General features: G+C 35.0%; 1 protein-coding gene across 4 annotated transcripts in view; it reads left to right on the forward strand.

Moving 5' to 3' along the window:
- Window positions 1–23,406, forward strand: part of AEBP2 (AE binding protein 2) — a 53,139-nt gene that overhangs the window by 16,849 nt on the left and 12,884 nt on the right. For 3 of the 4 annotated variants that reach the window (XM_064479080.1, XM_064479082.1, XM_010988839.3), the window contains exons 2-4: window positions 2,750–2,957; window positions 10,390–10,497; window positions 20,858–21,044. In XM_064479080.1, coding sequence (XP_064335150.1) covers window positions 2,750–2,957; window positions 10,390–10,497; window positions 20,858–21,044 — 503 coding nt within the window. The remainder of the gene's footprint in view (window positions 1–2,749; window positions 2,958–10,389; window positions 10,498–20,857; window positions 21,045–23,406) is intronic. The other variant, XM_064479083.1, reaches the window with a different exon arrangement.

A 23,406-nucleotide genomic window follows, 5' to 3' on the forward strand; every position in this document is an offset into this window, starting at 1 on the left:
GAACCCCCTCCCCCCCGACTCCTCTGCTGCTGCATTAGCAGCTTGTTGCCAGTGGTGGACAAAGTGGATTTGATTCTCCTCTCCTTTTATGAAGATCTGTGTCCGCATGAAGCACTGCTTTTCACGTGAATGATGCTGCACGTAGCCAGTATGCACTGTTGCTTAGTGGCCATGGCTGTTTGGACTTGAAAGGCTCGACTTCTGTGGTAAAGTTAATAGCAAAATAGGATCAGCTCTGTGTAAATAGACTATTGCCAGTTGGATTTGTCTCAAGGATATGAGTCTCTTCACTTTGCTTTACTTTGTTCAATTTAAAAGAAATTGATTTGGTTTCATTTTCAACTAATTTTGAACTTTCAAAGAAAAGCTGCACATAAATGTGGCTAAAATGATACAAAAGGGGATTTACAGGTTAAGTCTCTTACTTCCCCCCACCCACCCCAACATGGACAGTGTTTTGTGTATCCTTCAGAAGAGGTTTGTCTTTAGAGGGTAGCTGTATCTCTGTCTGTCCTCCTCCTCCACCTCTGTGTGCAGATTGGAACATTACTCCCCTGCACTTTTGTGGCTTTTTTTTTTTTTTTTTTGCCTTGGAGATGGTACTACAGTAGGTCATTGAGATTTACCTGTTTTGTGAGATAGTTTATAAATTGAATCTGATTTGTTATTCACTTAAAACAGTATTTTGCCTTTGGAATTAATTAGTATGGTTTATGAAAGTATATACCTTACAGGGAAAATGTTTTAAAACATATGAAGCAAGTAGTAAGGAAAATAGGTAACCATTTTGCAGTTAAGGGCCTCATGAGACTTGAAATTTCTAGGACTCAAATAAAAATTTGTGTTTCAGTATAGAAAAGCTATCATGCTTACAGTTTATTCCTGTAAAAACAAATGATATATGAATACATTTTCAGATATTTAAGAGTTGATTCACATTTGAGAGTTTTATAGTGATAACAGAATTTTAGAATGAAGTTGTAGAGTTGAAATTTATAATCTACATATTGACTGGTAGATAGTTACAGCCAGATGGACCTAAATACATAAATATCCTTTGAAGGGAAATCTGAGACGTTTTTCAGATCTGAAGCATCTTACAAAAATATCTTTGCTGTCTTTTTGAAATGGGTACATTTGATGTTAGACACAAATCCTCATTTAGCTTATTTAAAAAGTTAAAGTTTAGTTTAATTCTTGCTGTGAGTAAATAAGGTTGTAGTAGTTATAGGTGAGTTCTTACTTTAGGTGTGCTGAAATAATTGTGGTTGATGTGTCATGTTTGCAAACTTGCAGATGACTAGAGAAAAGCTATATATACCAAAGAGGACCAAGTGTTTACTGAGTTCAGATTTATTTATTTTTATTGGGATATAGTGATGGTACAATATTATGTAACTTTTCAGCTGTACAACATAGTGATTCACAAGTTTTTAAAGGTTATATCCTGTTTATAGTTAATATAAAACATTGGCAATATTTCCTGTATTGTAAAATATATCCTTGTTTATTGTAGCTTATTTATTTTATATGTAGTAGTTTGTACCTCTTAGTCCCCCATCCTTATCTTGCCCCTTCCCCGTCCCAACTCCCTACTGGTAACCACTAGTTTGTTCTCTGTATCTGAGTTTAGATTTAGACATAGTTTTCTGTGCCTTTAAGTTTTTCTGTAGTAAAAACTTGTGTAGGGACATGTACCCCTTCTAAATTAATATGATTTTTAAATAACTTACTGGTACTGAAATTGCAAGCAGATACATAGCTTTTGATGTATTTAATCTGAACCATTCTTACTGTTGGTCCTTCTGTGATTGAAACTATTTCCATGTAATTTCTCTATTGAGAAGATACTGAAAAACATAAGCGTGAATTGCTTTTAAAATGAAGGCAAAGTATGTTGCATTGTATTATGATGTGAAATTTTGAGCATTCAAAATTACTCAATTTTATAACTTTTACTAATGTAATTTGTTAGTAAATAAAAGGATTACTATCATTTAATACTTTGTTTAGTAAATAAAAAGTAAAAGGGGTTGATTGGCATTTTCAGTCTTTTTTGGTGCAGAAAAGTTTTTTTAAAAAAACTGAGGGCCAGGAAAGTACTTTTTATTTGGACTTTGGTAAAATCAAAGAAATTTTATTGCACTGATTTTTCTCTCTTCTGCCTTTCTATTAAGAAGGGGAAATACAGCAAAATTTCCCAACTTCTTTGAGATGGAAAGAGGGTAGGATGTGATAGCAGTTGTATTCTCAGGTTAGTGACTAGAAGATAAGATTTCAGATCAGCAAGTGTGATTTGCAGAACTGTAAAGATAATCTTTTGATTCTGAATTATTTGCAGCTGGAAACTGTTACTTCATCATGCTTCTTAGAACTGTGGAAGAAATGAAATGTGATAAGCTCTGTGTGTGTGTGTGTGTGTGTGTGTGTGTGTGTGGTTTTCTGCAGGATGTAGTACTGAAGACTTCATGTCTGCCAAACATTGCTTAAATTACCCCATATATGTTTTTGAGGTACTAGCATTTTTTGTCTTGATTTGCACTTTGTTGCAAATAATACTTGTTTGTAATTTAGTTTCAGAGAATAATTATTTGAAACTAAATACTTTCAAAGCAGTGTTTTCTAATGGAAAATCTGGTTAGTATGCTTTATGGGGCAGAATGTCAAGTGGTAATCTTAATTATTTATAAGATCATATTCATGTTAGTGAATTTCTAGGAATAACACAGCCTTTTTTCTTCTTTTGTAGCATAAGCAGTACTATAATGGATGTAGACAGCACAATTTCCAGTGGGCGTTCAACTCCAGCAATGATGAATGGACAAGGAAGCACTACTTCTTCAAGCAAAAATATTGCCTATAATTGTTGTTGGGACCAGTGCCAGGCTTGCTTCAACTCTAGTCCAGATCTGGCAGATCACATCCGTTCCATACATGTAGATGGTCAGCGAGGAGGGGTTGGTTTTGTCATTTTTTTTCACTCTCTGTTTCCGTTAGTTTTATTGCTTTATAATTGCTAGTTAGGCTTTTTTTTTCCCGAAGTAATTTGGGATTTCTTTATTTTTTCAAATGTTTTTTTCCTTTATTTCCCCCATACTTCATGAAGTCAAATTAAATAGAACATAATTATGTGTTGGATTTTAATTTACTCTTAGTTCTATTACTCTGAAGAAATTAGACTTTCTAAAATACAGTGGGAATATTGTAAATGAATTCATGTATTCCAAGGTTCTGATGCTTTGAGTTGAGGACATTTAGGAATTGGCACTGTGTAGGATTTCTGTTGTTAGGGTGGTCCTGAATTATCCCTGATGCTGAAATTAACTGGAGAAACTGTCGGTACCAGAGTTAGTACATACAGTCTTGTTAAGTGACAATCTGCACTTCTTATTTGTAATAGTTGATCATCTTTCCCAGGTCTTGTCAGTGCTGGCTTAGTAAGTATTGACGTATGTTCTTTCAGGAATACATCTAATTGTGTCAGCTCATATGATTTTTGTTGGATAGCGAGTAAAGAGCTAAGCAAATTAGCTGAGTCAGAGTATAATGGACCAAAATACTTATAAAATTGATATTGTAATTTTTTTCAACTTTATTTAGGTTTGTTTTGAATAGTTACTACATTAGTACGCTTTCCAGAAATTAATGTCACATTGTGAGTACAGATAATTTATTATACCACACATTGCCTATCAGCCTGCCATCACTATTGAGATACACTGATACTAAAATGGTTAAAGTCTTCTTGATTTAAGTGAGTGTGTATCTGCTTCCAAGGTTGTATTGATACTTATATTAACAGTTTTTTTTTTTTTATACATTCAGCCATAACAGGCACTCCGAACATTTTAACCAGTGGTGTTGCATTTGAAATTTCTTTTAAGAAATATTTGCCGTTATCACAATGTGTTATAATTTGTTAGCAATCTTTTGATTCTTTAAGTACTTTCATGTATGTAAACATCTGTCTTAGTAGGTTTTTTTAAATTTTATTTTTTATTGAAGTGTAGTTGATTTACAATGTTAGTTTCAGGTGTACAGCAAAGTGATTCAGTTATACATACACACACATACATATATACACACAGATTTTCAGATTCTTTTCCATTATAGCTTATTACAAGAAATTTAATATAGTTCCCTGTGCTATACAATAGGTCCTTGTTTATCTATTTTATATATAGCAGTGTGTATCTAATCCCAAACTCCTAATTTATCCCCTCCTGCATTATTAGAGTTAATATATGTATATATATATAAGGTCTAAGCAGACACCAAGGAGTGTTTTAATGTACTGTGCCCTTGGTATTTTTACTGCACAACCCAGCTTAGTGATTAAGCTTCAGTAACAGTCTTTATTCCACCCTCACCTATATGTCAGATTTCTAGTGGAACTGTTTTAACCAAGTTGGTTTCTTGGTTGTTACAGGGTTGCCTTTTGTGAGCCAGTGCTAGGTGTCACACAGTGTCTATCAGTGTATCACTAAGGTAGTCGTTTGAGCCATGGCATGATGCTTTTTAGTCACTTGACTTAGCAACTACATGTAGAATCCCAGGCTAGGCAGGCGGTCTCTTAATAAGTGTAGAAGAGCTTCACATTTCTACGTCTTGATCCTACCAGTTGAGTTGGCACACAGCCTTATGAGAACGTTTTCAACCTTTTACAGATTTGTAGGCAAAAACGGAGTTACAGGCTGAGTGTATCATGTAATCACTGCAACTACCTGTACCTTACTGATGTTACAGAGCTAGGCAGGAAGTCCTATTTCTACAGTAAGTGTAAACTTGTTGAAATGAAAACCCCCTCTGTCATTTCTTGAATGCTTATTCATAAAATTTCTTTATTACAAATAATAAGATTCTCTGGCTAATTTTAAGAGTAATGCTGTTTTGACCTCAGAACGGAGTTCTGATCTTTGAAGGACATTAGTTGCTAAACTACAGATGTAAAGGATCAGATAAATGAAGAAAATACATTCCATTTATTTCTGCATATCAATCTTTGGTATATAGACTAAACTTTCAGAATGAAAGTATGAATGAGAATTTGAAAACTTGATCTGGTTTGTGCTTTAAAATAGAGTAATTGTGTCTACACCCTGCACATGTCTGATCTCATCTAAAGTAAAATAGTTGTTAGTTGTTGGTTGGAACATTTTTTTTCTAATGACCTCTTTGAAGGGAGATTAAAAAGAAATCACTTGAACTATTTTAAGTGTACAGTTCAGTGGCATCAGGTACATTCATGTTGTTGTGCAACCATCACTACTGTCCATCTCCGGAACTTTTTCATGATCCCAAGCTGAAATCTCCCTATTAAACAATAACTCCCTAATCCTCCGCTCCTCTAGCCCCTGGGAAGCACTGCTCTACCTTCTGTCTCTGTAAATTTGACTATTTTGGTACCTCCTATAAGTGGAAACAGCTGATTTTGATCACATTTTTTTTAAGAGTTTTTATTTATTTTCTCTCTACTGCAAGTGTTAAACTCATGGTGGGACAGAAACAAATGAGGAAAATGTTGGTAATTCCAGCAGATTATATGTTTCTAATTATTGAAAGGTGATAGTTTTTCTGGAGCAGTAAGTTAGCAAAATATAAATACTATATTATTTCCTGTTCTTTTTCTCATCCCACTCTAATCTTCACCCTGGGAAAAATAAAGCGATCATATAGCAGCTTAGAAACTTCTTTACCCTCCTTTAAGCTATTTTTGTTGCCAGGTCATGTGGGCTTTAATTATATTTGGAGGCTGAAGTCAGGTGGAGTTTAGGTTTTCCTGACTTTTTCATGTATCCAAGTAGATGAATACTTTTAATTCTATGTTAAAAGTTAAACTAACCCTTTAAAGACCACTTAATGAATATACCTTTAAAAAAAAGAATAATGAGAGTACGTCTGTTTAAAAAATAAAAATAAGAAAAATTTAACCTCTTTCATTAAGTAAAATAGAATTATGTTCTTGGGTACCTATGTCCCTGCATGACTGGATTTCAAAAACTAGACTGAGCTTATTTTGCTAATCAGATTTCAAGCACAGTGTTCTCTTAGTATACACGCAAGTCCTTGGTAGTCGAGGAACTTTGTCTTGTAGGATTTCAGTGGCTCAGTAAGACCCATTAGTGTTCTGTTTTTTTCTTTCTTAACTTTCTCACTTTAAAAACAGTTCCCAGAAAGAAATCTGTTCATGTTTCCTGATGGAGAAGTTATTTTACATGTTGTTTTACTAAGTTTACTTTTTTTTTTTTTACATTTTTTTATTGAGTTATAATCATTTTACAATGTTGTGTCAAATTCCAGTGTACAGCACAATTTTTCAGTTATACATGAACATATATATATTCATTGTCACAATTTTTTCTCTGAGCTACTGTAAGATCTTGTATATATTTCCCTGTGCTATACATTATAATCTTGTTTATCTATTTTACATTTTGAAATCCTAATCTGTCCCTTCCCACCCCCCATAAATTTATTTCTGTATATGCTCTTTGGTGTGTTTAAGGGGATAGGGCCACAGGGAGATTCTGGGGTGGGGAGAGTCATAGGTTGTTATTACTTGGAGACTCGAATGAGTTACTTTTATGTTAGATAAAATGACACTTGGAGAATCTCATGGTTCAATCTGAATGCTGCTAGGAGGTGGAATCAATCTTAGGAGGTTACTTTGAGTTTTTGATTGCCAATCTGGTATCTTCTGAACACAACATGAAATTGGTCATATCTTTTGCAATAAATGAGAATTCTTGTACTTTGAGAGTTTTATTAAATATTATCCTCTGTTTATTAAATATCTTTTAACAGAGGAAACTGAAATGTTAACACATTTAATGTGGCTAAAAATGATAGAATACAACATCATAGCCTTCCTTCATTTTCGACAGATCTTGAAAGAGTAGGCTGATTTGAGATAAAACAGTTAGATATAAAAACATTTTGCTTCTCTTCTGTATGTTTATGAAGAAATGAGCAAGTTTTTCCCTAAGAGCTTAAAGGAACCATGAGATCATCCATTCATCCCCTTCCTGACTTCAGGTGGTCTATTTCTTATTCAATATAAAACCTTTTGTATCATTTACTATAGAAGGAATCAAATTCTTTAGTAAAAGTAGGCTTTTTTCCCACCCCCTTTGAGATGTAAATTATATATACTCTAAATACAGAGCTTACTGGAACTGCAAAGTGTGGAATGGCTTACTGGCTCTGTATTTAGAGTATATTTGGATGATTTTAGTTTACTAATAATTGAAGTTTTCTTATGCCTGCTTAGACGTTGTCAGGTTGCATTGTATTATTTTGCAGTGAGTTTTACAAATTTCTTAAAGAGATTTTTTTTTTTTGATGGATTCATTTGTGTACTACAAGTGTGAGATGTTAGTGACCAGATAGGCGTGAGTGCATTTATCTTTATCTGTACTGTCACCCAAGTCATCACAGGTTATGTACGTCTGTTTAGGAAGATTGACCAAAGTGAAGGAGACTTAGACAACCCTGGGTTCCCAGGTTTGTACCAGCCTTCTTCACTTTGAGCCTTCTGGAAGAGGTCCCTAAAGGTAAAGCTGACCTGCTCTGACAGTAATGAGCACGGTTTTCTAGCGGGGTTCTCAGCAGAAAGCCTGAACCCCTTCCTCTGATACTGAACTTTTAGACCTCTGTGTTTTGTAAGTTAAGACATTGTAAATCAGAAGATTCTTTGGTAGTAGAAGAATACTCTTTTAATGACTATGTGGTATTTTTACCTTTTTTTTTTTTCCTTGAGTCTGGCAGAAAAATTTGTGGCATTTATTCTGAGAAGGGACCTCCAGTGTCTAATAGAAACCCAATTTTTCTGGTAACTAGTCCTTCTGAGAGATAATATCATCTTATATTTTCATTATGTTTTGGAGTTATATCAATTGTGTGCTCCTAGCTTCTGTTTGGTAAAAAAGGAAATAGAGATTTAGATAGTGATTCTTTCAAGATTGTGGAGCTACAAAGTATGAAAGGGCTGAATAGAATTCTTTTGTTCTGTTTGTTTCATCTAATACAACATATAATTAAGCCTGTTTATCATGAAAGACTGAACTCTGAGCCTTTTTGCCTCAGTAGTCTAATTAACATAGCTAGATATTAGTTCATTTTAAGATAGTATAGAGGAACCATGACAGATTTTACTCATGAATAATTCCTTTCATACTGGGTTGAATTCCTATGGTGTTTGGTTTTCAGGGTTAATTTTGACAAGGAGGAAGTTTCTAAAAATAGGGTCTCAATATCTTTAATATATTGTGCATCGAAAAAGTCTCAGGTTTGAAGAAAGACCCTTTTGTCAGATTTTGGTCTACCTCTTTTATCAAAGGGTCTTCCTAATATAGATTGGGAAAGGAAATTTAGCTTTTTAAACACTTTTGTGGCCCATTTTTTAGTGCCCATTTTATGTATCAAGACTATCTTTGTATAAGTTTAGTGCTTCCCCCAACATCGAAATATTTTTCAAGTATTTAACCAGAATATAGCTCAACGTAGTTAGCTTTGATCTCTTTACACTTATTTCATTTCCTATAAAATCCACTAGGTTGAAGGTTATGGTTTTTCTTTGGACCTGAAGGTGTTGCTGCCATAGTGTTTTTACTAGACGTTATTCCGTCTAGGCTAGAACATACGTGCTTACAGTTGAGGCTGTTACCTGATGGAGTTACAAGGTCTGCCATTGCCTCCATATGCATGTTTATTCATAGGAAAAGGAATTGGAAATCAGGGATTGTTGTTTCTCTCCAGTGTAGTGGTTGAGTAGGAACAATATTTGAGTGTCTGATTGTTTCTTTAAGAATAACTCAGCACAGGGGTTACTTAAGAGTTACAACATAATTCATCATTGTTAAAATTTTTCTTTGCATAAATGACATTACTTTTGTTCCCAAATGGTTACTTTAAGGCCAATTTGTTTATATTAATGACTTGTGAGAGCATTTTAAGCCAACCTGTTCATTTCTTGGATTGAAAACTTAAGACTCTGAGAGTCTTTGTAGTATTGAGTCAGGAAATTGATAGATAACACTGATTATTTGCATGTGATAATCAAGAATTGAGTTAATCTTCACAGCATATAGGTGTAGCTTTGAAGATTTTTTTCTTTGTCTAGATTGATTTAAAAAGTAGCTTTTAATTCTGGGAACTTCAGGAATCATTTTATAAACATGTACAAGGGTCAGGAATTTTTAAGTGCCAAGGAAAAAATGTTTTGACTGATAATACCTGCTTAACTAAAAGAAACTAGCTAATCTGTTGTGGAATCAGGATATTCAGTAACATTCTTTAAGCAGTCATGTCAGATTGCAGTAGCAGTATTGTAAAATGGTTTTGAGTAAAAATTGATCACTTATTTTAGCCTGTTTTTCTAGACTTTTAAAAACTTTATTTTAAAGTAACTGTTTAATGACCGTTTCCTCAGTTCTGTGTGTATCTTTGTTCTGTTCTCTGTGCAGTACATTATAGTCTTCAGAGTGTGGTTCTGTTATAATTGTTCTAACCTTAGAAGAGAACAGAGCTTATAAATGGTTCTTTGAAGGTAATGATTACAGTAGATTCATACTTCTTTTACTTATGTTGGGGAGCAGTTTTCAATGTTCAGTTTGATAAAATATAATTGGTTAAATTGATACCTCACTGGTAGGAAGATGGTAAAGATTATGTTGTTACTTGTTAGATTGTTGTTTTCCAAACCCAGTCATACTCAGCTGCCTGAACCCATGAATATGGATCCGTTACAATGATAGAGTAGCTCATGCCTGTTGCTTCTGCAGGTATATTAGTTTTAACATCTTACATTAGATTTTACTTTAAGATAATTGGAAATCATTTTTAATAAGTAGGACAATGGAAAATTAAGTAATATTAGTATGCATTTGAGAATAGGAAATCAAGAGCATGAAAATTGTAATTGGATAATTTGTTTACTCATTCTTTGAAGATGAAACTGTCAGTACCCACCAGTTGACTATTTTGATTTATTTTTCTTTGTTTCTTTATACCTTAATATTTCTCTGATATTTACAATTAATACATGCTTGTTCCTTCATGCAATAAATAGAAAAATGTAAATAATGGTCCATGGTTCTGGTTCCTAGGCATGTATCATTCATATTTTGTATATTTCCTTCTGAGTGGCACTTTGGATTGATATATAAGTTCCTTATTGAGGGAATAAGTCTTAAGGGAGGTAGGTTAAAACTATGCCTCTCATGCTGGAAGTTCAGAAAGTTTAACTACATTAAGCATTTTGATTGACTTGTACGTGAAATGGCTCTTTTTGTCAATTGAAGACTTGAAACATGTTTTTTTGAATTTACAAGGAATAAAAGTCCTTGTTGAAATAAGTGATGAAAATAATTATGGCTCTTCTTTTAACAGGTTTTTGTTTGCTTATGGAAAGGTTGTAAAGTATATAACACTCCGTCTACCAGTCAGAGTTGGTTACAGAGGCATATGCTGACACACAGTGGAGACAAACCTTTTAAGGTAAATAAGTGTATGTGAATTTTTTCCTTAACTTCAAGTTAAGTTGACATGTTTCTTAATGGGCGTACTTTAGCCCTTCGAAAAACTTTTTATAGGACCAGTTGTTTTAACATTCCTGTGGATACATGGAATTTATAAAATAGATGAAGTAAAGATAATTTAATCCAGTTTTGGTTTTTTGTTTTTTTTAAATTTGAAGACCAGAAGAAAGTCACTGTGAAGGTAGGGTCTTGAATACTGCTATAGGCAGACCAATGACTTGAATGTATGTCTTTAAAATTGCTTGGTTGTGGTTAATACCTTGTGCTCTTAATTATATTTTTTGACTGTCACAGGTTTCACTCTTTATTAGCAAACAATATTGATTATTATATGAAAAATGAAATTGTAGAACATTATGGGATTTGCTTCACTCTGTCTTGAGGTCATATTTCTGAGTTTAATTGTAAATTACTATGTCAATTAGATGTATTCAGGGAAATCTGTATAAAGAGCGATTTTCTGTAAAAACCATTTTTCCTTCTATATTCATTAAGAGTTAAAATATTTTGGTTTGTAACTATGGAAAGCATATACCATAGAGATTAAAAGTTTGTATTTAAAGAAATTTAGTAGTTGTTAACACAGTATCTGCTGGTATGCAAATACTGTGCCAGAAACTTCCCTTGGGTTTCATTAGAGAAGGAGATGATTCTCATGGAGTTGGTTTTCAAAAATTACCTTTTTGTTTTGAAAAGACAATCATTAACAAGTTAAGTTGTGAAGAAAATATTTATATTGAGAAATCGTGCTCCCTTTCTTGTTCTTTATTTTTTTCTTCCCCAAATATGTAACCATTGTTACTAGTTTTTAGTGAATTCTTTATGAAACTACAGATGCATATGCAGTATCTTTCTCCTCTTCTCACACAAAATCCGATAAACTGTATACTGTCTGTACCTTATTTTTTTTATAAGCTTTTTATTTCAGAGCAGTTTTAGATTTACAGAAATATTACAAAGATTATAGAGTTCCCACGTGTCCCATACCAAGTTCCCGCGTTATTAACATCTTTACTGCATGTATGTGCACCTTTCTTTTGTAACATACTTTGTGCTAGAGATCTTTTCATATCTGTAGAGAATATTCTCTCTTTTTTAATAGCTTCATGGTGTTCCGTTGTGTGGCTGTCGCGGTTTATTTAAACAGACTTGTATAGACATTTGGGTTGTTTCTAGTCTTTTGCTTATTGCAAATAGTGCTGCGATGATGAATCTTTGAACATAAGTCATTTTTGTGAATGTATAATTATACTGTAGGAAAAATTCCCAAAATGATGTGAATGGTTGGATCAAAGGCTAAGTAAACATTGGTAATTCTGATAAATACTTCCAAACTGCCCTCTCTAGGGGTTGTGCCCTCATAAGCAATGTTAGAGGGTCTGCCTTCTTCATAGCTTTGCTGAGAGGGTGTTGTCAAATTTCTGTATTTTTGCCCAGCTAATAGATGAGAAATTGTATCCTAATGTATTAATTTCCTTTCCCTTTATTATCAGTGAGGTTGGCCCTCTTTTCATGTATTTAACCATTTGGCTTTCTTTTTCTTTCTTTGTTCTTTTAAAAATAAATAATCTCATTGTGCTTTATGTTGGCATGTGGGTTTTATAACTTTAATCACCCTAGTCTTTCCTAGTCATACTATGGATCCTGGCCCTGAAGTGTGTGACCTGGGACAGCTTTTTAAACTTCCTGTCTAACATGTAGCTGGTAATAATAGTTGCTTCAGAGTTGAACAGTATAGATATCTAATAAATGTAAGAGATTGTTGTTAAAGTAAAAAATCATTTACTTTCTCATTGTGTGTATTTCCATATATTTTTTTCAAGGCAGCTATTCTCTGGCTGGTTGATTATGATGTTCAGGTTAATTTCAAAGCATATAAAATGGATTTCCCCTCCAAATTTCTTTTTAGAAACTGTAGTGAGGCATTGTTCTGTAAGTCATAGGAATCGTTTGAATCAGAAAACTGTTCATTGTTGTCTGCAGTACCTGGCAGTGTGCTAAGCATTTGGGAAGCAAGGTGGATAAGGAAGGTTGGCCTCTGCCCTTCTGGGAACTTACATTCTTTAGGTTCATACAAATCTAAGTAGATTTAAGTAATGAAACACGTGTGACTATAGAGAGAGGAGGTGATGATGTTTGAGGCCAGTCTGAAAAAAACTTTTTAGTTATAACATGACACAATGTAAAGTATTTAAAGTAGGCTTAAGTATTCAACAGTTTAAGGATTTGTTTCATATGTTTGTATGCACCTGTGTGCACCACTCCAATGAAGAATATTTTCAGTGAAACCGGACTTGTTAATGGCTCCTCCCAGTCTATCCCTCTCCCATCCTTTGTTCCTTGCCCCAGGCCATATTATGGTTTCTGTCATCCTGACGTAGTTGTGTGAACTTCTGTGTCTGACTTTTTTCACTCAACAGAATAGCGGTGAGATTTGTCCTTTTTTTTAATATGTACCAGTCATTTTAAAAAATTGCTGTGTAGTATTCCAGTGTACAGAAAACCATAGTTTATCCATGCACATGCTGGTGGGCAATTTGGTTGTTTCCAGACTTTGGCTGTTATTAATCAAGCTGTCCTGAACACACTGTTCTGGATATCTTCTGATTGCACACAAGTACTCATTTCTCTTGAGTGTATACTTATGAGTGGAATCACTGAGTCATAGAATAGGACATATTTAGCTTTAGAAACTATGAACTTTTCCAAATTGGTCATATCATTTTTCATTCCCACCAGCATTGAATGAGAGTTAGTTGCACTGCATCTTGGTATTTGCAGTCATTTTAATTTTTAACCATTCTGGTGTGTATGTAGTGGTATCCCATTGTGGCTTTAATTTTTATTTCCCTGGTGAGTAATGATATGTTGAGCACATTTTCATGGGCTTCTTAGCTATCTGAATTTCCTGTTCTGGGTGAAGTGCCTATTCAAGCCCCTTTGTATTATTTATTTTATCTAATAGTTAGGCTTTTATTATTATTATATGAAATTTTGTGTGTATTTTGGGTACAAGTCCTTTGTCAGATACATGTATTGTAAATACCTTCTTCCAGTCTATCTTTGGTTATCCTTTTTACCTTTCCTGATGGGATCTTTAGAAGAAGAATACTTTTTAGTTTTGGTGAAATCTACTTTATCAACTTTTTTTTTTAATGCTTAGTGCTTTTTGTATTCTGTTTAAAAAATCTTTTGCCAGTCCTTACTATATGAATATGAGGGGATCTTACAAGCTGAGAGTTTTCTCTTACTGTGATAGGGATCATTTCAGGTGTGTGTATGTGTATGAAACAATACAGCTTACCTACCATGAAACTTACCAAGTGTATTACTTAGTAGTTTTTAGTGTATTCACTAAAATACTAGTATTCACTGGAAGAGGTTGTGCAACTGCCACCACTAATTATAGAAATAATGTGCTTTTCAAAGAAAGAAAAGGAAGCATAAAAGAGTGGACTGTTTAGGGAGTAGTATATAGTTTCACATATGTGGGTGATACTTTATGGTGGCAATTTAAAAATACTTAAAAAATATTTCTGACTAGGGAGCTTGGACTATCCAGAAATTAAGTGTAATAGCAGTTGATTGCATAAGTTTCTCATGTTGAATGTTCTTGTGTTTGTTGTGTAGTGAATATGGTGAGTATGGGTCAGAAATAATCATGATTGACGAAGACTTGAATATTCAGTGCTGCTTTGTGCCTTGCACATCACTTACATATTTTATTGCATTATGTATCTTAACTGATTTAATCTGCACAATTCTTTGAGTTAATTGTGTTGGTTGCCCTCATTTTTTAGATGAGGAGATTGGTTAAAAGAGATTAAATATTTTCTAAGGTCGTGGGCAGTTAGCACCAGATTGAGGACTTCAGAGATAGTGTGAACCCGGGGGCTGTGTCCTTAACCCCTTGTGCTCCAGGGCTGCTCAGTAAGTCCTTGTGCAGGAGGGCTCCTGTGTGACGTGTGTTCTGTACATTGTCACTGCATTACTCTTTATATCTCTTACTAGCTGTTAGTCTGGAACTTGATGATTCTTGGGAGTGTATGGTATTTTTTATCTTTTTTATTAAGAGTCACTGTATGCTTTAAGAGTTCAGTTTTAGTCATATCTTAAACAACATCGGTGTGGCTGCTTGTGCTGTTGGATGGTTTTTGTGGGATAATTGATGTCTTGATGATGAGTTTGTAAAAACGTGCACTGTCTTTACTGAAAATCTGTAAAGTTGTTAATTCTTTAGAATGAAGCCTGAATAGAGAAAAGGGATGGAGACTAGGGAAAGGAAGGGCTAGCATAGTACCTGGAGTTGCCTGGCTGTGACCAACCTTGGAAGTGCACAGCCAGCAAAGCTTTTTCTTACTTCCTAGTCTTGACTTGCTCTTCTTCCTCCACTCTGTCACATGAAAATAAGTATTTTATAAAAGTAATGCTTGCTTCATATTAAAATTTTGGTGTTTTAAAGCTTAAATAGGAAGATGGTATAACTATAATCTAACATCTGTAGAAAACTTGACTTCTGTATTTGACTTCTTTGCATATATATATAAAGTAAAGAAATCAATGGAATGGTTTTGCACCTATGTGTACCCTACCTTTTCAGTTCTATATTGGACATCATTTCATGTCAGTAAGCTTATTAACTTTTTAGTGGTTGTGTAATATTTATGTGTGATAGTTCACCATATTTTTTTGATCAGTTTTTCTCTTGATGGATTTTTATGGTCCAATTTTCCACAGTGTAATTAATAAACATAGCTATATTTTAAAACATCTTTTAGATGATTTGGATGTACACCTAGGCTTAAGAACTTATGTTGACAAGATATTTCTCTTATGGGGGACCCTACAAGAGAAATAACCACTTATTATAACACCAGGTGAGCTTTGTTATAAAAGCTGGTAACTAAACATTTCTATGGTAAGTGCAGTTACCAGTTCAGTGCTCTTTGAAGGGAGGAGGCATGGGGGAGGAAGATCTGCGCCATGTGCGTGTTGGATGTAGGGTGTTGTTTTTATTAGCCTGCTCTTTCTTCTCTGGGCCCCCTTGATACATACTTGCTTGTTCTTCATTCCCCGAGACTCAGTGGTGGTTGCTCCTTCCCACCCTGCTTTGCTGGCCTCTGTTCTGCCTGACTTCAAAAGGCTCACCCTCCCAGTTCTTATCTAGTCCTTTGCTTTTAAATACTGTTTATATTCTGATTACTCCCAGATGTTTATCTCTAGCCCTAACTTTCCCTCTTGGATTCCACAATAGAATATTCAGCTTGGATGTCTAAAGAGCCATTTGAACTTAACATGTACAAAATCTTGGTTTTCTGTTCCAAACGTAGTTTGATTTTGGACTCAGGAAATAAGAAGATCTTCCATCCGGTTACCTTAGCTGTAAGAGCCCTGCATTATTCCCGATTCCTCTCTTAACTTCTTCTATACTCCCCCTAAATACATGAGCAAGTCCTGTCAATTTACCTGCCTCTCAGTGTATTTTGTATATTATTAATACTTCTCACCCTGCTGTTTTATTCCCAGTTCATCTTCTGTGGTTCAGTTAGTTACTACTGTTGGAAATCTCTGGTAACTCCTCACTTTTTCCCAATTAAAGCCCATATTTCTTAGCATGATGCATAATAAGACTTCACATCAGATGTTTACCTGCTTCCCTCCTCATTCATTCCCTTGCTGTACCTTCATAGGAAACTTCCAGCTTACGCTTCTACTGGTAGATCTCAAAAGGCTCACACTTTGCCCTCATTGTGGTTTTGTGGAGGCTGTGCTTTCTATCTGAAAATCAAAGGCTTTTTGTTTTGGAAACATTTTAGATTTACAGAGAAGTTGCAAAGCGAGGACAGAGAGTCCACGTGCACCTTCACCTAGTTAGTTTCCCCAAAGCAAGGACAGGGAGTCCGCGTGTACCTTCACCCAGGTAGTCTCCCCAGAGCTAGGACAGGGAGTCCGCGTGTACCTTCACCCAGGTAGTCTCCCCAGAGCTAGGACAGGGAGTCCGCGTGTACCTTCACCCAGGTAGTCTCCCCAGAGCTATGACAGGGAGTCCGCGTGTACCTTCGCCCAGGTAGTCTCCCCAGAGCTATGACAGGGAGTCCGCGTGTACCTTCGCCCAGGTAGTCTCCCCAGAGCTAAGACAGGGAGTCCGCGTGTACCTTCACCCAGGTAGTCTCCCCAGAGCTAGGACAGGGAGTCCGCGTGTACCTTCACCCAGTTAGTTTCCCCAGATGTTACCGTCTCATATTCCTGTGGTACATTCGTCAAAACTAAGAAACCAACATTTCTACCTGGAATTTTGTTTTCCTTCTCATCACCTGCTAATAACTGTCTCATCTTCCATGAAACTGGTGTTTTCTCTTCTGTGTTTCAGTACCCCCTTGTAGATTTTCATAGCACTTATGGGAATATAAATATGAGTGAGACAGTCTTTGTGCTAGCAAGCAGTCTTAGTATTGCTTCATTTGAACAAATCTGTTTGAAAAGACTGTAATTCCACGTTTCGAATTTTAGAACAGCTACTTCACCACAACAGTAGCTGACATAATGAATGTTTCAGTGGATTTGGGAGATAGAACATTTACAACGTTCCATGTCCAACAACCAGTTTTTTCCCGAATTGCTGAAAACAGGTTTGCTTTTTTATCAGAACACGTGTGTGGTGAATTCAGTTCAGTGGTCATTGTAGGTGTGGGTGAAACTGGGTATTTGAACATTAGAATCATTCAGCATCATGAAAGGCTCACGTTAAGAGGAGTGAAGGTACTAAGACGATTTGAGGCAACATGATGTCTCTTACCCTGTTCTGCGATAGACACTAAATGAGTGGAATATTGATTAGATGATGCTTAAAATGATTTTCTTTTAGGGTAAAGTGTTCTTTTTTTTTTTTTTTTTTGGTATTTTAGTGAAATGTGATTCTATTTTATTTCTTTTCATTAGAAGTACTCTTCTCTCATCCTGAATTCTCATTGTCCTTTTTTTTTTTAGACTTGTTTTTGATTCTTGATTGATGATATTCAAGATCAAAGAGAAAACAATTTGCTATTAGGATTCCCGTTAGTATTTTTATTTCCTAAGCATTAATCATTATTGGTTAAAATATACTTGTGATACTTACTCTCTCAGTTCTTGATAGTACTGGGGCTGACCGTTCACAGTTTTGAAGGAACCCAGGACTGAATGAATCTTTGAGCCTACTGGGACCCCAAGGATAATCCTGGGGGGGAGTCATATTGCAAAATCTCTTTGAATTTAAACCTGGGACTTGGACCTGAACTGTTGCCATTGCTGCCTTAATTGTAGTCAAGTAGCAGTTCTAAAATTTGAAATGTGGAGTTTCCCAGCAAATCAAATAACCAGTATTAACCCAGGAATCCAAGGACAAAGACTATCTTATTTATATTATATTCCTTGAAGTATCTGACACATGGGCTACAAAAGATGCTTATTTAAAGTATGTTTTTAGAGTAGGTGTTAGGAAATACAAGAGTGATGTCTTCTAAAATTGAGAAGTTAAAAAAAAATCAGTATTGCATGGCTTATTTCTTTGGCAGTACCATATAATAGAAATATGTGTGAACCAAATGTGTCATTTAAAATTTTTCATTGCTACGTTAAAATGACTGAAACAAATGAGTATTATTTAAATAATATCTGACTTAACCCATTATATTATTTCAGCATCTTGCCAATATACAGAATTAATGAGATGTTTTGCTTTTTTTGGGTACTAAATCTTCAGAATCTGATATGTATTTCGTATTCACAACACTTTTCAATTTGAACTAGCCTCATTTTAAGTGCTCAGTAGCTGTATGTGTCTAAAGGCTAAAATATGTTAGACAGTGCAGAACTAACGCAAAAGGAGAATTCTGCTTCACTCCTAATTCCGTCGCAAAACATTTCATCTATATTGAGATTTCACAAAATTTGCCGGTGGTGAAGTAGATTCACACATTTAAGTTCCAAACATTTAAAAGTTTTTCAGTAGTTAAATTGAATATCAGGTTTTAAATTAAAAATTGAAGTGGTTGTTAAGGAAATACAAATAAAAACCACAATTAGATACCACATTGTACTAGGATGGTTTTAATAAAATAAATGAAAAGAACAAGCCTGGGCAAGTATGTGGACTGATCCTTGTGTAACCTTGCATATGCTTATACAACACTGAGTACACTAAATACCACTGAATTGTACACTTTAAAATGGTATATTATGTGAATTTCACCTCAGAAAATAGTAAAATTAACTAAAAATAAAAATTCAGCTTCTGAGTTACGGCAGCCTTAAAGTGTTAAGGTAGAATTTGGCTAGTGGCTCCTGTGGTGGACAGTGATGTGCTGTGGCAATGTGTGGTGATCTACAGAAGATGGAAACTTTAAAGAGCATTATTCTTTTTCGGTCCTCAAACTAGGTGTAGTAAGTTTTCAAATTCTGAGAGTTCAGTAACCATTAGATGCCAAACTTCTCATGGTCAGAATCTATAGCTGAGCATTCTTGATGTAGGCTCTCTGAGGACCACACTATGGGTAGGGTTGTTGTAAGAGTTAAGTAAATTGTTAAGCACTGGATATGGCTAATTGCTGCTTTTCAAGGCTCCCGCGGCACTCTGTGCCTTACCCCTGACTTAAGTCCTTTGAAGTTGTTGCTTTATATACGTGTCTTGCTGACCACATGTAAGCTCTGTCAGGGTGAGAACTATTCATCCTTACACTTCTAGCATCTTGCATAGTACTGGACATAGTATATAATTATTTCAACTAAAATCTTGAGTCATTCCTCTGCCTCTTAATTTAGTGCTTACCTTAGCATAGGCAAGGATTTTTTGTTAGCAAGGCCGAGCGCCATTAGAGCCCATAACATGCCTTTGTATATTGAAATAAATGGGGTAATTACTAATGGCATGATAGAAGGATCTTGCTATGAAATGTTTCAGCCAGAATCAATTTTATCAGACTCTATAAGCTAACCTATTTAGAAATATCTATGATTTGCAAGATGCTTCTGGTTTTATATATATATATATATATATATATATATATATATATATATATATATATATTATATATATATATACATACACACACAGTAAAAATATGTTCCTGCCTTCAAAATGGAATGGAAAAGTTGAGTTGGGATAAGTCATCTAGTTATGTTCTGAAAGTGTGAGGATGTCCTCAAAGGAGGATGAGCTCCCTTTCGCGTGGGCAGATTGAGAGAGACTTCATGAATAAAGTTACGGTCTCTACTAACAGAGGGTTATACTGTGTTTTTAGAAGTTTAAAATGGTAGCGGTACCTAGATTGAAAGAAAGAGCCTTGGAAGCATGTGGAATTTTTGGTGGTATTATCTAGAAAAACATAATTAATTTGAACCACCTGGGAATGTGATGGATATATTTGATGGGAAACATGACATATTTGCATGCTTGGAGTTTGGTTGTGAAGTCAGAAACTAAGCAACTTGGATAAGTTACTAATAGAAAAGCCACCAGTAATCCAGCTGTGCATTTTGCTGTTTGGGGATCATTTTGGAAAATGGTGTTTGTTTTAATTAGTGACATTCATTTGTTAGAAGACCTGCAAATATTATTTCCTAAGATCTAACTAGAAATCTCACACTTGTACTGTAGCTAATTTGAGCGTTGTAATGTTAGTGATAACCAAATACTGTACATCCGTTGCTGGAACAGCAGATCTGCCAGGTGACCTGGGTAGTTAAGTTACCCGGTTGTCTTCTCAGTCTTGCGAGGCAGCAGTAATTAATGGAACTTACAATGGGCTGCATGAGACCAGCCCTGAGCATAAGCTTTTTCTGAGAGACTAGATCCAGTAGTTTAAACGTCACTGTTAACTGTATTTCTTTCCTGTTACAGCAGTGTAGAACAGTAGGGAGTCTGCTGAAGGTTTTGAAGTAGCATAAACCTTAAGATAAAATTAACTTTAAAAAATGCAGGAATTCAAGTTATTGTTAGATTATCCAGTTCTTTGATGTGAAAACAACTTATTGCTCCTCTTAGAAAAGTGATTAATTTCTAGGGTTTTCTGGAAGGAAGATCCCACCGTTTTGGTCTTGTGTATAGTGCTAAGAGCAGTAAACTGAGGAGTAAAGAAACTCTCCAGCTCTGCCATTGCTTAATGTGTATTATTTTGTACAGCCTACAAAACGAAAGGGTTGTACTGATCCCTCATAGATTCTTTCTGGAAATAGTTGTGTAGTGTTACTGATTAATTTGTGAAAATACAAAATACTCACTCGTTCATATTACGCTTGTGTCTTACACAGCATCCCTGACGTCCTTTTTTATTTTTATTTAGTGTGTTGTTGGTGGGTGCAATGCCAGCTTTGCTTCTCAGGGAGGGCTAGCTCGCCATGTACCGACACACTTCAGTCAGCAGAACTCCTCAAAAGTTTCTAGCCAGCCAAAGGCCAAAGAAGAATCTCCTTCTAAAGCTGGAATGAACAAAAGGAGGAAATTAAAGAACAAAAGACGGCGCTCATTACGTAAGTGCTCCACTGCGTATCAGTACGTATTAGGTGGCATTTATTTATATCTTGGGCTTTCATGCAGATTCAGTTTTTACCATTCTTCAGCTCTGCTGATCTGTTTTTGTTAACAGTAATGAACAGATAGGGTCTTGGTCTGTCAGTGTGAGAATTCAGTGATGTTTCTACCTGTAGTATCAAAGGGAGGGTGAGCGTATTTGGCCTTAGAATACACTCTGTATAGAATTAGATTTTGAGGGCTACTTTGATTCTAAGTTAAGACGAAATTTTGACAGTGTTGGTGTTCCTAAAAGTATTTTGAACATGTTAAAGATAAAACTGAGGTAAAAGTTAAGTGACTTCCTCCTCCAAAGCGATGTGTGTGAGTAGCAAAACTAGTCTGTGTCTCAGTACTTAGCCGTCAGTTGGGACACATGTGAACAGTGCTTATGTACTTAATGACCAGATTATGAGATGGAGCCTCGATATTTACGGTAGAACATAATTAGATGTTTGTAAACTTTTGAACCAGAGGAAAATAGAGTCTATTTTTTTGGTCTTCAAAAGGTTTTTTGATTACATAGCTCATCAGTTAAAAAAAATGGTTGGGCGCCCAGTCCTAATTTGTGTATTTATACAGTGTATACAGGTAACATTGCTAATGCACCAAGAAGGAATAGTGGAAAACGTTGAGATTGGGTGGGAAAAAAAAGAAGCACAATTATTTTCTTCCCCACTTTAAGGGGCCATGACACACATCTGCTTTGGAGACGATTGTTCTAGTTTAGTATTCTTCGTGCTTTAATAGTGGACAGAACATGATTAAGGTCTGAGTGCATACAGTCTGGAGTTTGAGGGCTCCTTTTATTACTCTGCATTTAATTCAAGTGGTGACTTTTTTTATGTGTGACTCTTGAGTGAGGGGTGATAGATTTGAATGAGTTAGAGGGATGAGTTACTATTTTCTCTAAGTGCTTGTTGTTTCCGGGAGAAAGCATACTTGGAGAGGATGGAGAAAGCACACGTTTTTTCCCGGTAGCAGCAGGTTAAATAGGAAGGGGGTTTGTTTCTCACTGTTAGTGAGACTTCTCTCTCCCATAAATGTCACGTTTTTTTCCGTACTGACTTCCCATTATCACTGTCTTATGGGTTCTGTTAGTTTATTACTATCTGGCATTTTGCTTATTTCCTTTTGAGGAAAAAAAAAATCCAAAGAGAAAAGATCTGTCTTCATTGTTCTATTGAGTATGCCAACTGGTGGATTTGTGTAGATGTACTAAGAACTCAGTGAATTGTGGAGATAAACCCACTCCATGTAGGAGCAAGTCAGAATAGTGTGGTAAATCAGCATACATGTAATTCAGAATATGCAGTTCCAAGAAATCAAGCCATTTCTTTTATTGTCAATGAAGTTTAATTTTTAATTACAGATCATCTTAAAATATTTTTAATTTTTAACTATAGATCATCTTAAAATATTTCATGTATTATAAAGCTCCACAATTGTGAAATAATAAATTCATTTCCTTACTTTGAACAGATTTTATTAAGAATAAAAACAACATGGTGTATAATATTAATAGGATGAAAGCAGAAGTTTAAACAATGTTCTTACCAAATCTTCAATGTATAACTTTGTTATCATACTAAAAGATTATACTTAGTCTAGGTTTTTGAATTTATTATTTAAAAACGGTATAAGCTTATTAATATAAACTGCTTTATGACTTAAGGCATTTTTTTCATGAGCATTTATTTTACTTACTTATAATCTGTTGTATTTCCATTTCACAAATAAGGAACCAGGCTAAGACAGAATTAAGCAGCTTACCCAAAGTCACACAGCTAATACCTGGCAAAATTCGGAGTTAGAATTTTGGTGGACTCATTGGCATTCAAAAATGTCTTTATAATTTTCTTAGATTGTTAAAAGGGTTAGTCATAATCAAGAAAATACTTGTCAAAAACCCAAACTTGGAATTTTTTTGATTAGATATTAATATAAAATGCACATGAAAAATATTGCTTATGTTTGGCTGAGATGGAGGAGATCAGTGTACTTCAGAGATAGAGACGTTTATCAGATTATTGGAAATGCAGGACCAGTGCTCAGGAGAGATGCTGGAGTAAAATATATGATAAATGTATAAAATATTTCATAAAATATATGAAAAAGATATAGCTGGTATGTAGGTTATGAGGTTCAGGCTAGAACCTCACACACCAAGGTGCAGAATTAACCCACATTCACTCGTTAGTTGGAGTTCTGTTTTTGTACATCCTTGTCAACTGTATTCTGTGTTTTGAAAGCAAAGAAAATCTTGCATTTAAACACTAGATGTATACTTGTTAATTGTTTCAGGCTTTTTTATTTATTGCA

The sequence above is a fragment of the Camelus dromedarius genome, chromosome 25, assembly GCF_036321535.1.
Source record: "Camelus dromedarius isolate mCamDro1 chromosome 25, mCamDro1.pat, whole genome shotgun sequence".
Lineage (NCBI taxonomy): Eukaryota > Metazoa > Chordata > Mammalia > Artiodactyla > Camelidae > Camelus > Camelus dromedarius.